At 37.5% G+C, this 13,811-nt stretch overlaps 1 protein-coding gene across 1 annotated transcript; it reads right to left on the bottom strand.

Moving 5' to 3' along the window:
* Positions 1 to 7,772: 7,772 nt before the first annotated feature.
* LOC124323516 lies at positions 7,773 to 10,565 on the bottom strand. The gene is made up of 3 exons (XM_046784333.1): positions 8,756 to 10,565; positions 8,228 to 8,590; positions 7,773 to 8,086 (listed from the first exon to the last, which is right to left on the bottom strand). Exons 1-3 carry the CDS (start codon positions 10,563 to 10,565, stop codon positions 7,773 to 7,775), a joined length of 2,487 nt encoding a protein of 828 aa, XP_046640289.1.
* Between the last annotated feature and the right edge of the window lie 3,246 nt (positions 10,566 to 13,811).

Here is a 13,811-nt window from a genome sequence, read left to right as displayed (position 1 = left end):
GTACTTTTTACTACACACTTGCACTGTGCCCCCATAGTCATTAGAAATTTCGACAAATTTTGAAGTGGAAAACTTTGAGGTATAGAGAAGGGTTCTCTGAGTTGATTTTATTGTAAATCATTCTTTATATTCGTATAGAGTGAAGAATTGTGCTTCTTTTGGCATAAAGAAAACAATTTTAGCTTTACTTTTAGTATTTTTTGTAAATTTTTGAAAACGCCGTATTTTACACGGCGCATATGGGAGAAAACGGGTGTACCTAATAAACTGAACGATACCGTAGCGCCGCGGGGGTTAATCCTACGACAACTTCATGTGTAGAAAAAATGTAGATCATCATTAGATCTACTCAGGGCCAAAAGGAAAAAAATCTAGCCCAAGCGGTTCAAAAGTTATTGCATTTTTTTAGGACACGTAGTGCCATAAGAATGCACTGAAAATAGGGGGGTGTACCTAATAGTTTGGTGGGTACTGTAGAAAACTGCATAATTTTATTTCTTCATTCTTCATTATACTTTCCTTCTGTCCAGGAGTAAACTAATGGCCAGCAGTTGCTATGTACCATGTAGGGACAATCGTGGTAGTAACTATTGCACACCACAGATGCTTACTTGCCATTTGAATCCATTTTAAAATCAGAAGGATTCGAAGGGATATAATAATAAAGAGCGAATGCATTTGCGTATTTTTTTTCCCCATGCATTTTCTGTGGCTGCCTACAACGTGAAAATCCCAACAAACCCAGTTAGGCTTCGCCCCCTAAAAATGGCCGGGTGACTGTTTTTCGAGAGGCGGGCCCTAAACCAACTTTGAAATTAATTTACGGCTAAACCGTACATTTTTCCTATAGAAACATGATTCACAATCTCTTCAAACTCGATGAGTTTGACAAGATGGAATCATTTTCAAGGGAAAATAATTTTACCGTTCATTCCCTATTGCTACGTATCTTGGTTAGTATGTGTAGCAATTTGTGTCTCCAGATCACATTCCTTGTATTTAAAAAAAAAATGTTTTCCCCTATTGTTTACGTTTTTCGCGACCGAATCCACAGAGAATTGGCCCGAGGGAAGAAAGGGGAGAAGAGGAAAGTATGTGTCCCTCTTTTTTCATAGTTTTCTTTTCTCCCTTTTAAAAAATAAAAAAAAATGCGAAGTTCGATGCGAAATTTATTTTTGTGGACAATGGCAATTTGGTTTCACATATAGTGATTTGGGAAATTAAATAGCAATTGATGATTAGCAGCTTTTTGCTTTCTTTAAAGTATGTTTCAAGAAGATTTTATATACTGTACATAGAGCAAACGCAGGCCTATTCATCAAGGATGTAATATAACTGAGAACGGTGATATTAAAAAAAAACACGTGATGAACAGCAATAAAGGAAAAGAAAACGAACAAAAACTTATTTTCCACATAATATCTTCGAAAATAGGTATATGACAATGCATTTTCTGCCTGTCTTTCAAGCATATTCATTTCATTGAGGGCTACTTATCTGGTAGCACTCCGTTAAGTAGAAATATATTAAGTAGCATTCTTTCGCAACCTAAAGAGTAGCGTCCTCTACGTATTAGGCAGAGGATCTACTTTAAAGTAGTACACTGCTACTATTGAACTACTTTTTGCTGAAAGTAGCATTTCATGCTAACCATAATAGTGAAATGCTACCACACACTCAGTTTTCAGGGGATATTCTAACTCTACGACGGATATTCCATCTTCGAATATCCTTGCTGCTTAGAACAGGTCTCGAGTAGGTTCAACCCTATTCGGAAGCATCGAATTCCCATAGAAGAACCCTATGCGAATTCGATTACCCTTCGAAATTCGAATCACCCATCAGTATTCGAAGACTCTAATACCTTGCCCTTTATTCGGATAGAATACTAGGGCGAATGTTCATTTGCAAACCGACGTCGGTGTATCAAGTTGCCGCCCACACTCTCAGTGTCATTTTTGGGTACACGAAGACCATCAGTTAAACGTACTTGAAGTTGAGTGCGAAACATTTCATTGATTGTAAGAGAAAACTTTCAATCTCGAAAAATTTCCAAGGCCCAACTCCAAAAATCGGATAAACAAACCATAGATAAGTATCAAAACATATAATTAATTTTATCAGCAATATAGTATTATTACAGCAAATAGAATAGACATGTGGAAGAAGCTCGTATTAAAATGCGGGAGACCCGCACACTCATTTCATTGGGTGCTACTTATCTGGTAGCACTCCCCTAAGTAGCACTAAGTAGCATTTTTTTGGCAACCTAAAGAGTAGCGTCCTCTACGTATTAGGTAGAGGATCTACTTTATAGAAGTACACTGCTACTATTGAACTACAGTAAACACCAAACTATTAAGTACACCCCCCTTTTATCAGTGCATTCTTATGGCACTACGTGTCTTAGAAAAAAGTGCAAATACAACCAGAAAGGCTGGGCTAGATTTTTTTTCTTTTTTTCCTGAGTAGATCTTATGATGATCTACATTTTTTACACACACAAAGTTGTTGTAGGATGAACCCCCATGGCGCTACGGTATCGTTTACTTTATTAGGTACACCCCGTTTTTCCTCATATGTGCCGTGTTAAATACGGCGTTTTCAAAAATATGCAAAAAATATAAAAAATCAAGCTAAAATTTTTTTCTTGGTACCAAAAGATGCACTCTTTACGAATTTAAAGAATTATTTACAATAAAACCAACTCAAAGAACCCTTCCCTAGGCCTCAAAGTTTTCCACTTCCAAATCTGTACTTTTTACAACAAACTTGCACTGTCGCCACCAGAGGCATTACAAATTTTGAAGTGGAAAACTTTGAGGTATAGGCAAAGGTTCTCTGAGTTGATTTTATTGTAAGTCATTCTGTATATTCGTATAGAGTGAAGAATTTTTCATCTTTTTGCTCCAAGAAAAAGATTTTATATCTTTTGTATTTTTTGTATACAGTCGCGGCTGAAAATTTATATACGTGTAGCTCAAAAATACGCCTTTTTACTGTGTATTGGCGGATGGTTTTAGCCTATGGTATAGGTTGAGCTACCTTATTTGCTAGATTTTCTCAAGTTGTACCCCTACCCCTTTCCCTTCTGACAATGATTTGTTGGCGCGGCTTTCTTAACTATGCGTAACCATGGCCGATAATCATACAATTGAGTCGATACCGAATAAACTATAGCAATAGCTCTAAAATGAAACGTTAAAATGGCAGAGGATTGATCAGTTTGTAACTGTGGCAATTTCTGCATCGATTAGTTTCATTTTAGCATTAGACAATAGGAAAACGTAAGGTTTCGATATTGCGGGTAAATTAGTAATCGATGTTAAGAGGAAGAGTTAAGTAAAGAAAGACGGTAAAAAATAAAGAAACGAGCAAATAAGGTAGCTAAACCTCTACCATAGGCTAACACCATCCGCCAATACAAACTAAAAGGGTGTATTTTTGAGCTACACGTATAGAAACTTTCAGCCGCGACTGTATTTTTGAAAACGTCGTATTTAGCACGGCGCATATGAGGGGAAACGGGGTGTACCTAATAAACTGAATGATACCGTAGCACTATAGGGGATAATCCTACAACAACTGTGTGTGTGTAAAAAATGTAGATCATCATTAGATCTACTCAGGAATAAAAGAAAAAAATCTAGCCCAAGTCGTTCGGGTAGTATTTGCACTTTTTCTAAGACACGTAGTGCCATAAGAATGCACTGAAAAAAGGGGGTGTACCTAATAGCTTGGTGGGTACTGTACTTGTCGCTGAAAGTAGCATTTCACTACTAACAATAATAGTGAAATGCTACCACAATCACAGTAGCGGTCGCTACGATTGCACTATTCTATAGAACCCGCAAGAAAGTTCTATAATACTAAACACAATCATTCTAACGTGGATTTGTGTTTGAATAATAATGTGCATGCGTGTGCATGCTATAGTTGTCCATCTATGAAACGAGTGTGCATGCTGAAAAATGGACGAAGATACACAATAAAGATAGAAAAGCAAGCTTATCAGCTCGCCGAAGGGATAGTGGTAAGCCAGTTGAAAACTGTTTTAAATGACAAATTCAGGGCCTATTGTTAAGTCTGACTTATTCACAATTCACACTCTTCTTCACAGACTTTTTGGTCTTACAACGGGATTTTTCTGTCAGAGTTCAATATTCTTGCAAGTTATTTACGTTTAGTTTGCTCAACTCATGTGTTCCTATTTTAAAAAATAAAGTTCAATAATTGAATTTAAAAATAACCATCTTTAAGTCAGATAACTGAAAAACATGAATGCAAATCTGGTTGTTGAGTCATGGTTGGGACATCAAAGATTGCGTCATCACGGCGATGCTATGGACATCTGGTGGTGATTTATTTTGTTTTACCTTAAGTAAAAAGTTGTTGTCACAACCGCCAGATGTAACTACTCGTAAAACAATTATTTTAGCAGTTTTTCATTAATTACAGGAAAAATAATTGAGTAAATGGAATTTATTTTGTTCTGGTCGTACCGCATATTTTTGTGTAATTTTTAAGACCAAAAAGCCCGAAATCTGTCGTGAAACACCCGAGCTATGGAGCGTTACATACAGACAGACAAAGTGGCATTTTTTTAATTTTTCTGCGTTTGCGATTAAGATAGAAAAGCAAGTTTATCAGCTCGCCGCTAAGGGATAGTCGTAAGCCAGTTGAAAACTGTCTTAAATGACAAATTCAGGTCCTATTGTTAAGTCGGACTTATTCACAATTCACCCTTTCCTTCATGGACATTTTGGTCTTAAAACGGGATTTTTCTGTCACAGTTCAAAATCCTTGTCAAAGTCAAATAACTGCAAAACATAAAAGCAAATCTTGTTTTTGCGTCATGGTTGGATCATCAAAGATTGCGTCATTAAGGCGATGCTATGGACATCTGGTGGTGATTTATTTTGACCTACAGTGAAAAAGTTGTTGTCGCATCCGCCAGAGAACAAGTCGTTAAGCAATTATTTTAGCAGTTTTTCATTTATTACAGGAGAACTAATTAAGTAAATGAAATTATTTTTGTTCTGGTCGCACCGCATATTTTTTGTCTAATTTTCAAGACCAAAAAGTAAAAAAAGTAAAGGTAATCCAAAACAAGGGAAGCTATAATGGAAAGTGGAATTTAGACCTAAGGGGAAAAAGTTGTAGTCACAACCGCCAGATGTCCATAGTCGTAAAACAATTATTTTAGCAGTTTTTCAATAATTACGGGAAAACTAATTAAGTAAATGGAATCTTTTTTGTTCTGGTCGCACCGCATATTTTTTGTCTAATTTTTAAGACTAAAAAGTCCGAAATCTGTCGTAAAACGCCCGAGCTATGGAGCGGGACATACAGACAGACAGACAAAGTGACATGGTTTTTATTTTTCTGTGTATGCGATTATTAGCTTCGCCCTTCGGGCTCGCAAAAATTAAATATACAACGCAGAAAGCATTCGAAGTTAGAATTCTTGAAAATATACTACAAGGTATAATTTGCAACAAAATTTATAAATAAGGCTTTTGATTCAATGCTGTAAATAATTTACAAAGACGACATAAGGTGCATCTATGTAGTTTATGGAACGATCAAACCAACGATGAGAGAAAATTAGAGTAAGAAGGCAGTGCGGGGCACGGGGGGAAGGTGACGGTCGAGGATTGAGAGTGCTCGAACGAGGACGGGTTCTTGAGCTGTTAGATCGAGAGTAAGAAGGATTGGTATTCGAAGAGAATTATAACGTACAGTACCTACCGGCGAAGTTAATACAGCGTATGCTTCGACGCTTTTAAAATGGTGTCTTATGGCGCTACGCGACTTTAGTTTTTATTTTTTTTTATTAGCAACCTAGTTGCTGTACTTATGATAAGATTTTTGGAGAGTGTGTCAAAACATAACGGGTAACATGAGAAAAAAATCCCCATCCCCTTATCTATATTTCCCTGCCCCCTGGAACTGGCGCGAACTGTAACAGTTTCGCAGAGAGAAAATTGGGGCGTTTGCCGTGCTTTCCTTATGGCGCTTCTCAAAAAAGGGCCCTGTTCTTTAAAAGTTATGAAATAATAGCCGCTAGACTTATGCCCTTCAAGCTTTTACTAAAAGATAAAGAATGAGTTCATGTACATTGTAAGTACTACAATTTGTTAGTTTGTTAAAATTTTGGGGTATAAAAAAAAATAAAAAGACAGAAACCCAAAAATTTCCCGTCTCTAAACAAGTAGTTGCAATGCCTACCAATAGAGAGACTGATCATTCTGGGAAAATTTTGGTGTTCATCGTGCGCTCATGACAGACATTGAATAATTGAGTAACGATTAACCTATAAAAAATATTGATAAACAAAATTCAGCAAAAATATCTCCCCTAGTATTCACAGGCTGCTATATTTAATTTATTTAGGAATGAGGTTTGATTTAAATGTTTCTTTTACCTCCAATATTCAATGAATAAGATTTTTCCGAGTATTGATTAACAGCGAAATTGAACGGTTCTGTTTCGTCGCCATCTGCCTTGTGGATTGTTAACTATTCATACTGGATCCAGGGATCGACGCACAGCAAGATACCCCCCTCGATTGGTGTAGGCTTATGAGGGATACCGGGCAACAGACCCTAAAGGCAAATAGTGGAAATTTTGTTTTCGCGAGCGCTAGGTGGCTTATAGGATGAAGCCCGGCATGGCCGAAAAATGAAGAAATTTGTAGGATTTTTATCCAAAATTTCAGTCGTTATTCGTCTGTCGTTAAGCCATGAAAATGAAAAAAAAAGTCTAAACTTCGGCTACCCCTCCACAGTTTTTTTTGCTAATATCTCAAAAACGGAAATAGCTAAGCGATTGCGGTTTTCACCAATCGACTTAGAAAACAATTTTGAACAAAATCTATCTATTTGTTTATTTTTACAACCTCTAGCGATAATTTTCACAAAATAAACCCCCCCCCCCCCCAAAAAAAAAGAGAGAGCGTGGTTGGTCATCACAGTAGCTTCGTCCTCGATGATTAGTGCGGCATCCCTTATCAATTTCGCCGAGAAGTGGTTTTCTTCTATTTTCGATCTGGTTGTTTCTGTGATGGGCGGATCAATTTTAAACTGAGAGTGATAAGTTGCTCCATCGATCAACAGAGTTGAAGCGATTCCAGTTGAAGCCACAGCAATAATCTGGTTGTTTCTGTGATTGGCGGATCAATTTTAAACTGAGAGTGATAAGTGGCTCCATCGATCAACAGTGTTGAAGCGATTCCAGTTGAAGCGACAGCAATAATCTTTTTCCCTTCACCCCTTAGAACGTTGATTAGAGTATTGTAGAGAAATGTTTTCCCTGTTCCACCAGGACCATCTAAGAAGAATTGACGTGATTGAAGAGAGTTTTCATCATTGATTGCGGCCATTATTTGATCAAATGCCGCTCGTTGACCAACATTTAATTTAGCCATCATCATTTCCCCTCTCAATTTCTTTTGTCTTTGGACATTCTCGTCATTTTTTTCAATTTCAGCGGAAATAAGTCTATCAATCAGTTGGAAATCAGGTATGGGTAGTTCAAAATCTTCTCGGTTCAATCGTCTTTTGGCAAATCCGACAAGGATACCAGATCTTTTATCTGTTGAAATAGGACAGGTAGAAATAGGACTAGTGGATGGTAGAAATAGGACTGCTCGTAAGGAGAAATAGGACTGGCAATAATAAGTTGCAACAAGTAGTCCTATTTCGACCAGTCCTATTTCTACTTAGTCCTAAAACGTAGTCCTATATCTACCAGTCCTATTTGGTTTAGTCCTAAATCACCGCCAATCTTTCACCATTCTGCAATATCTTATCTTGAATCCATTTTAACGCTAGATTTTTGGCCACTTCTTCTTCATGCCCGTTTCTTTGGTAGTCTTCAGTGAGATGCTGTAGGTTGTTATTAAAAAGAAGTTGCGCGTTCGTCGGACGACAGTGGCAACATATGTCGACAAAAAGTTGTCTTAACTGGACTGGCATTTCAAAGGCAGTGGCTTCTTCCATAACTTTTTCCCAAGCACTGTCATCAGCGAGAAGATTTCTTGCTATGGCCGGTTGCTTGAATGTGGGATACAAAATGTTGTCGACTGTTCGAAGATATTCAAAACTTGTTGCTCATTTTACCTCAAGTAAAAGCAAGCGAAGACTGTTTCGTTCTACTTTTTTCACCCCAACAGAATACATTCTGCCGATAACATTTATTCTCTTCTTTCTTGGCTTCCATTTACGTTGGTTGTTATGGAAGCACAAATGATTCGGAATTTCGCGATAGTAGTACTGTCTTGCCGATTCGTGATCCTGGTTTAATTTAAACCAAGCTGTCAAAGTAGTTAATTTTGAAGCTGCATTTAACACTGATCGATCTTCAAATCCTGCTGGGAAGTAAACAGGTGGTTCTTGAGGAAGATGAACAGCCAATCGACTTACGGCGTGAGATCGGTAACAAAGTGGGTACTTAAAAAGTCGCCAGCATGCTTCTGGAGCGCTCACGTATCTTGTGTCCAAAAACTGCTTGGTTTCATCCCACACTATTTCCTGTTGACCTTGTTGATTTTCAGCTCTGCTTATTTGAATATTTGCGCAATCATGTCCTTTGTATGTATATTTAAATATATACTTGACACTTGTAATAGACGCGCAAAACTCTAAATTGATGTGAGAATTGTATTTCAGAGAGAGATAAGCATTAAAAGGAACAACCCAGCTGTTATCAACTCAAGGAGAGATGGGCTTGTCGTTTAGAGTATACGAAATACCGGTGTCTCGTCTTCTGTAGGTTGGATATCCATTGGAATTAATGACTGTAGATGGTGAAAAAGGTTTTCGAAACGATTTCGTGCATTTGCTACCGTCCATGCAGGGTGAGTTTGGATTAATGGTACCACACGGACCATGAATCATGTTGCTCATGATTATTTTGTGAAGTTCTGGGTGTGTTTCTGGATCCGGAATTTCAGCTGAAATTGTCTTGTCGATTTCAGATTCAGTTGTAGGAACGTCATGTTGATCAATCCATATCAACATATGGCAATGGGGTAGGCCTCGCTTTTGAAATCCAATTACGTGAATTCTTGCAACAACAACCCCTAAAATTTGTTTTTCTTGAATATCTTTGATGAGTTCTTTTAATTTCAGTTGATAGACTCTTGCGACAACGTCAGGTCTGTTGGCTGCTACTTGATAGCTGTCGATGCTCCCCGTTCTCTCTTGCCACTTTGGATTACAGGTAAATGTGAGGAAATAAGTCGGCTTTCCAAATCTACTGCAAATAGCCATTGCATCTTGATATCCTTGTTTCATCGCTCTTGGACTACCTATGAAAGACGAAGGTAAAATCACAGGTGTCCCTACAGTAATTTTGTCTCTTTCAGCTCGCGTGGTAATATAGTCCATAAGACCATTATACTGTGCGACGTGCAGATCCTTTTGATGCGTTTGAATATAATGGATCCTGTTCGCCTCAACTTTCACGTACGCATCAACAACATATTGTTGAAACAGCGGTCCTCCGTATAAAACCGCATTGAAAATCCCTTTACGTATCGAAAGTTGACTACTATAAAACTCACACTGAGTTATTCTGGAACGCGGTCCTCTTCGGTTGATGTCATAGATTGGTACTGGAACACCAGGATCAATGTCGACTTCTGTTTCAAATTCTGATTCCGGTACTATTTCAGTTCGCATCTGGTCTTCTTCATCGTTTAAGTCTGCGATTCTATATTCTTCATCCAATAAGTCTTGCTCTTCATTATGATCATGGGAAACATTATCTTGGTCTTCATTTAGATTTCTTCGTTTTAAATTTTGTTCCCATCCATTGTCACCATTCGGAAAAAGCAATGGGTACGTCATGGGATCGCACATGGGTTTTTGAGTATCAATCCTAATGAAAACTTTTTCTCTCCGTGGAATCAATAGATGCCCTCGGATATCCCTGTTTTCAGGGGGTGCTCCATCAATGCTTTTAAATAAAACCGCAATTTCTTCTCCTGCTGGGCTATTGTATCTTCTTTCAGCCTGTGTTCTTCGATCGTTATGAATAACCATCGAAATCACTAACGGAGCCCTACCTTCAACTGCTGCTTGACGGTCCTCTTCCATAAACACTTGACGCATGTTATTGTACATGACAGCATATGGATTAACACGACGAATGAGAACATCTAGTTGTTCCATGAGAGCTCTATCACAGCTTCTGTTTGCTGGATTATTTAATCGTTGTTCGTTCGCTTGAGCAGAATCCAGGAAATATAGTTGCGCGTACTTGAGAGCAGGAGGAACGGATATTTCTTCATCATAGTATTGAATGGCAGTTGTATTGTGGTACAGTTGCCCATGAATCTTGTAACAATATGGTCCTCTTCCACGTAGAACGTCAATGGATGCTCCCAGTGATGCAAATGCGAGAGCATGGTTGTACTTTCGGGCATCTTTGGTGAAACTTGCAGATATAGGATGGCAGTTGGTAAATAACATTTGAAGCAATTCTGGGCATTCCTTAGAAGGAGGGAGAATCACCTTTCCTTTAGAACAACAAAGATTAAATTTCTTGCCACTTGTCATTTCCCCTTTGAAATGAATTGCTCCTCAGAATTCACAACTCACGTTCATTTTCCCACATGAATAAATCTTAATTTTACTTTCATCTAAGATTGGCTTCTGAGCTAGTTGATGAGTTTTCTTCACCTTTTTTAGCCGATTTTGCTTAAAAATTCTTGTCGGTGACGATGCTCTTCTTCTGTTTCCACTGGAATAATATCTGCATGATCTTGAGCATACTTTGCTCGTCGTAAATCTTCAGTTTCTTGGTCAAATTGTGTTCAATCAACGCTTTCCAAACCATCCAATAAATTTCTGCTCCATCGATTTCAGGTCCTGTGGATTGCTTTGCAATTGCTTCACTCGTTAATTCCGTCACCTCCTATGTTTCTCCAATGAGACGAATTCCGTGATGCATTTCTTCTACGCTTCTTCTTGCGTGATCAGCTTCAACTTCATTTGCTGCACGTCGAATCTGGTAGTAGTCTTTGTCAATTCTGCGTCTTTCTTCTCTCCTTTCGGGAAATTCCTGTTGACATACGTTACGTATACGTTTAGCCCTTGAAGCCTGATCTTGGATCTTTTCTTCTTGGGTTTTTTTACGTTTCCTTTCGGCGTAACGTTCCCTAACAATACACAATCTCAATTCCCTCGTTTCCGGTGTTTCCTCATTTCTTTTCGCTCTTAGTTCTGCATTTTTTTTGCTTTCTCTTCATCAGTAAGTTGATTTCGTTTGGGTGGCATTTTGAGGGTCAGCCCAAGTAGAACCAGTTATCTTGTAGATATCTTAAAGATATCAACATGTCTATCTGCTGTTTTACATTTCTAAGACATCTACAGGATACCATTAAGATATATCATATTATATATCTATTAGATATATTCTTTTCTATCTTAAAGATATTTTATAGATAACTTGGATTTACATCTCTGTTTGTAACGTCGCATGATGCGTGTTATTTATTATATTTGTTTATGAAAAATTTGTAGCATATATACTGTTTCATCTTGAATAAAATAAGAACTATAGAAAAATCATCATAAATGTAAGCTGTGGAAAAATTTTTCTGTATTGAAATTGATTGGTAAACAAACAAATTTATGTAAAGGATATAATTATAAAAATTTACATAACAAAGATATTTAAATGCTTTTAATTGGCACTGCACAACAGGTCAGGTGGTTGAACTTGACTATTACATGCGAAACATATTTTAAAAAGGTACCCTAATATTTTTCATAAAAAACCCCACTTAAAGAGTAAGAAATTACCAAAATTGTAAGTTAACTTCATCTTCGTAGTCCTTTGTAAAAAAATTGTAAGTGAAATTTCCTCGATCCTTCCACTTACAATTTTGGTAAGTTGGACTGCGTACAAAAAATGAAGCAGCTCAGCAAAGGTCATGTAAGAACAGTTTTTTTAACTGTTCTCTACTATCCTAAGAAAGAAATGAAGAAACAAACAGAAATTTAGACTAATCATTATGTATTTTTTTAGCATTACCCAGCGTGAAAAAAATTTATCTTCAGTTGCTACTGAGCTGAAAAGGGAGTGTAGTCTTCGCAAATCAGATCGGGTGAGAAAGGAGAATGCAGAAAAGAATCTGGCCTCAAAACTCACAAATGAAGAAAAGAATCTGGCCTTAAAAATCGGAAATGAAGAAACGAAATAATTTCTTTGAATAATGTATGGCACTTAGTTGTCTGCTGGCTAAGTACATTATTTTCTTCAGTAATTGGAGACAGAATTCGAAATTTGAACTTGGTGCAATTTTTATTAGCATATATGACTGATAGATGGCATAATTTTTGTTAGTAATTTGGTTGGTAGATGGCGTTTACAGTAAACTGCGTTGAATAATTCCACCTTTTTTTGGTGATGAAAATGTAGCCGCTGGCGGTTTTCACCCCTTTCCAGAGCGACTCCCCCTTTTTTTGGTGATGAAAAAGTAGCCGCTGGCGGTTTTCACCCCTTTTCCAGAGAGACTGGACTGACCAATCACAGAGTGCTCTCATTGACACAGACACAGGCTCCTCCCCAAAAAGCTTGTAAACCGGATGCTCGTCCAGGGCCGGTCCTTGGTTGGCCTAGTTCAAATTAGGCCATTTATGCAAATTCCTTTGCCCGTTATTTTTCCCTTGCCCGTGGATCTCTTGCCCGCAATTGAAATTCTTTGTTGAAGCTTATTCCCTTGCCCGTGATTTTTCATAAATGTAGTATAATAGTAGCGTCACGTGGAGTATAAATAATCTAAATGAGAGAAAGAGTATAAATCAAAATAAATGAAAATGGAACAACAGCAAGAAGTAGTTGAGAATCCAACTGAGCTGTTCATATCCGTTCATAGTGTAGTGGTTAGCGTACTCGATCGGGGAATGTTTCCCGCGTACTCATCCCCGTTTTGTATTCGAAGCCATGGTTCAAAACCAGCAATCGCCAAGAAATTTAATAGAGGACATTGAAATTGCCAATGGAAAATTTTATCCCACCCTTCTCCCACATTGACCGAGGTGTGTGTGTGTGTGTGTGTGCGTCAACCCTCAGCCCCCCTGTACGATCGCAGCCCCGGCCGCCCCGGGTGATGTTGACCTTTTAGTCTTTTTGTTGTTTTTTCGAGCGAGGTCAGAAGTAGCCTCGGGTGTTTTTGACCCTTTTCGCAGGTAGAAAACGGTCGACTAATCACAGCATGCGCTCTTCCAGACTTATAAACACCCAGACAGATACACAAACAAAGCTCCTCCCCCTTTTGGGCCTTTGCGTTTCATTAGTAAGGGATGGATTCTAGAGCTTTACTACTATACGTCTTAACTTTTCATACTATAGGAATTATCTTAATTTCTAGATTCACAATTCCTTTCAAGGTTTTCTAAAAACATAAATTGTTTGTTATTTCTAGCCATATTTTTTAATATATCAACTTTTGGATTCACAATTTCTTGAAGTGTCTGAGAACAAGGAAAATTTTTACTTATTTCATGATTTCTATTCCATGACACATTATTTTAATTTCGGAACTTTTAAAAAATTCTGAGTTTTCTCAAGAATGTCATACATTATTATCTATCAAATGATTTCTAGTATTACACACTACAAATTAAAATGTCTGTGTTCATATATTTTCTGGGTGGTTTCTTTATTAATTCTAAATGAAGGAAAGGAAACAAAAACTATTATTTTCTTTGTTTGGAAATTTTCTGTGAATTTAACTATAAAAATAAAGATTGAGATAATTTTTTTTTTCTTTTGACCACTTTCTCTTACCCGCTTTA

This window comes from Daphnia pulicaria, chromosome 1 (genome assembly GCF_021234035.1).
Source record: "Daphnia pulicaria isolate SC F1-1A chromosome 1, SC_F0-13Bv2, whole genome shotgun sequence".
Lineage (NCBI taxonomy): Eukaryota > Metazoa > Arthropoda > Branchiopoda > Diplostraca > Daphniidae > Daphnia > Daphnia pulicaria.
This window is presented reverse-complemented; position numbering and strand designations above follow the sequence as displayed.

Coding starts and splice junctions, on each gene's coding strand:
- LOC124323516 (XM_046784333.1), bottom strand. CDS start 10,565: ATGACAAGTGGCAAGAAATTTAATCTTTGTTGTTCTAAAGGAAAGGTG. Junction 8,591..8,755: donor CTACAGAAGACGAGACACCG/GTATTTCGTATA, acceptor ATACATACAAAG/GACATGATTGCGCAAATATT. Junction 8,087..8,227: donor GTGCTTCCATAACAACCAAC/GTAAATGGAAGC, acceptor ATCTTCGAACAG/TCGACAACATTTTGTATCCC.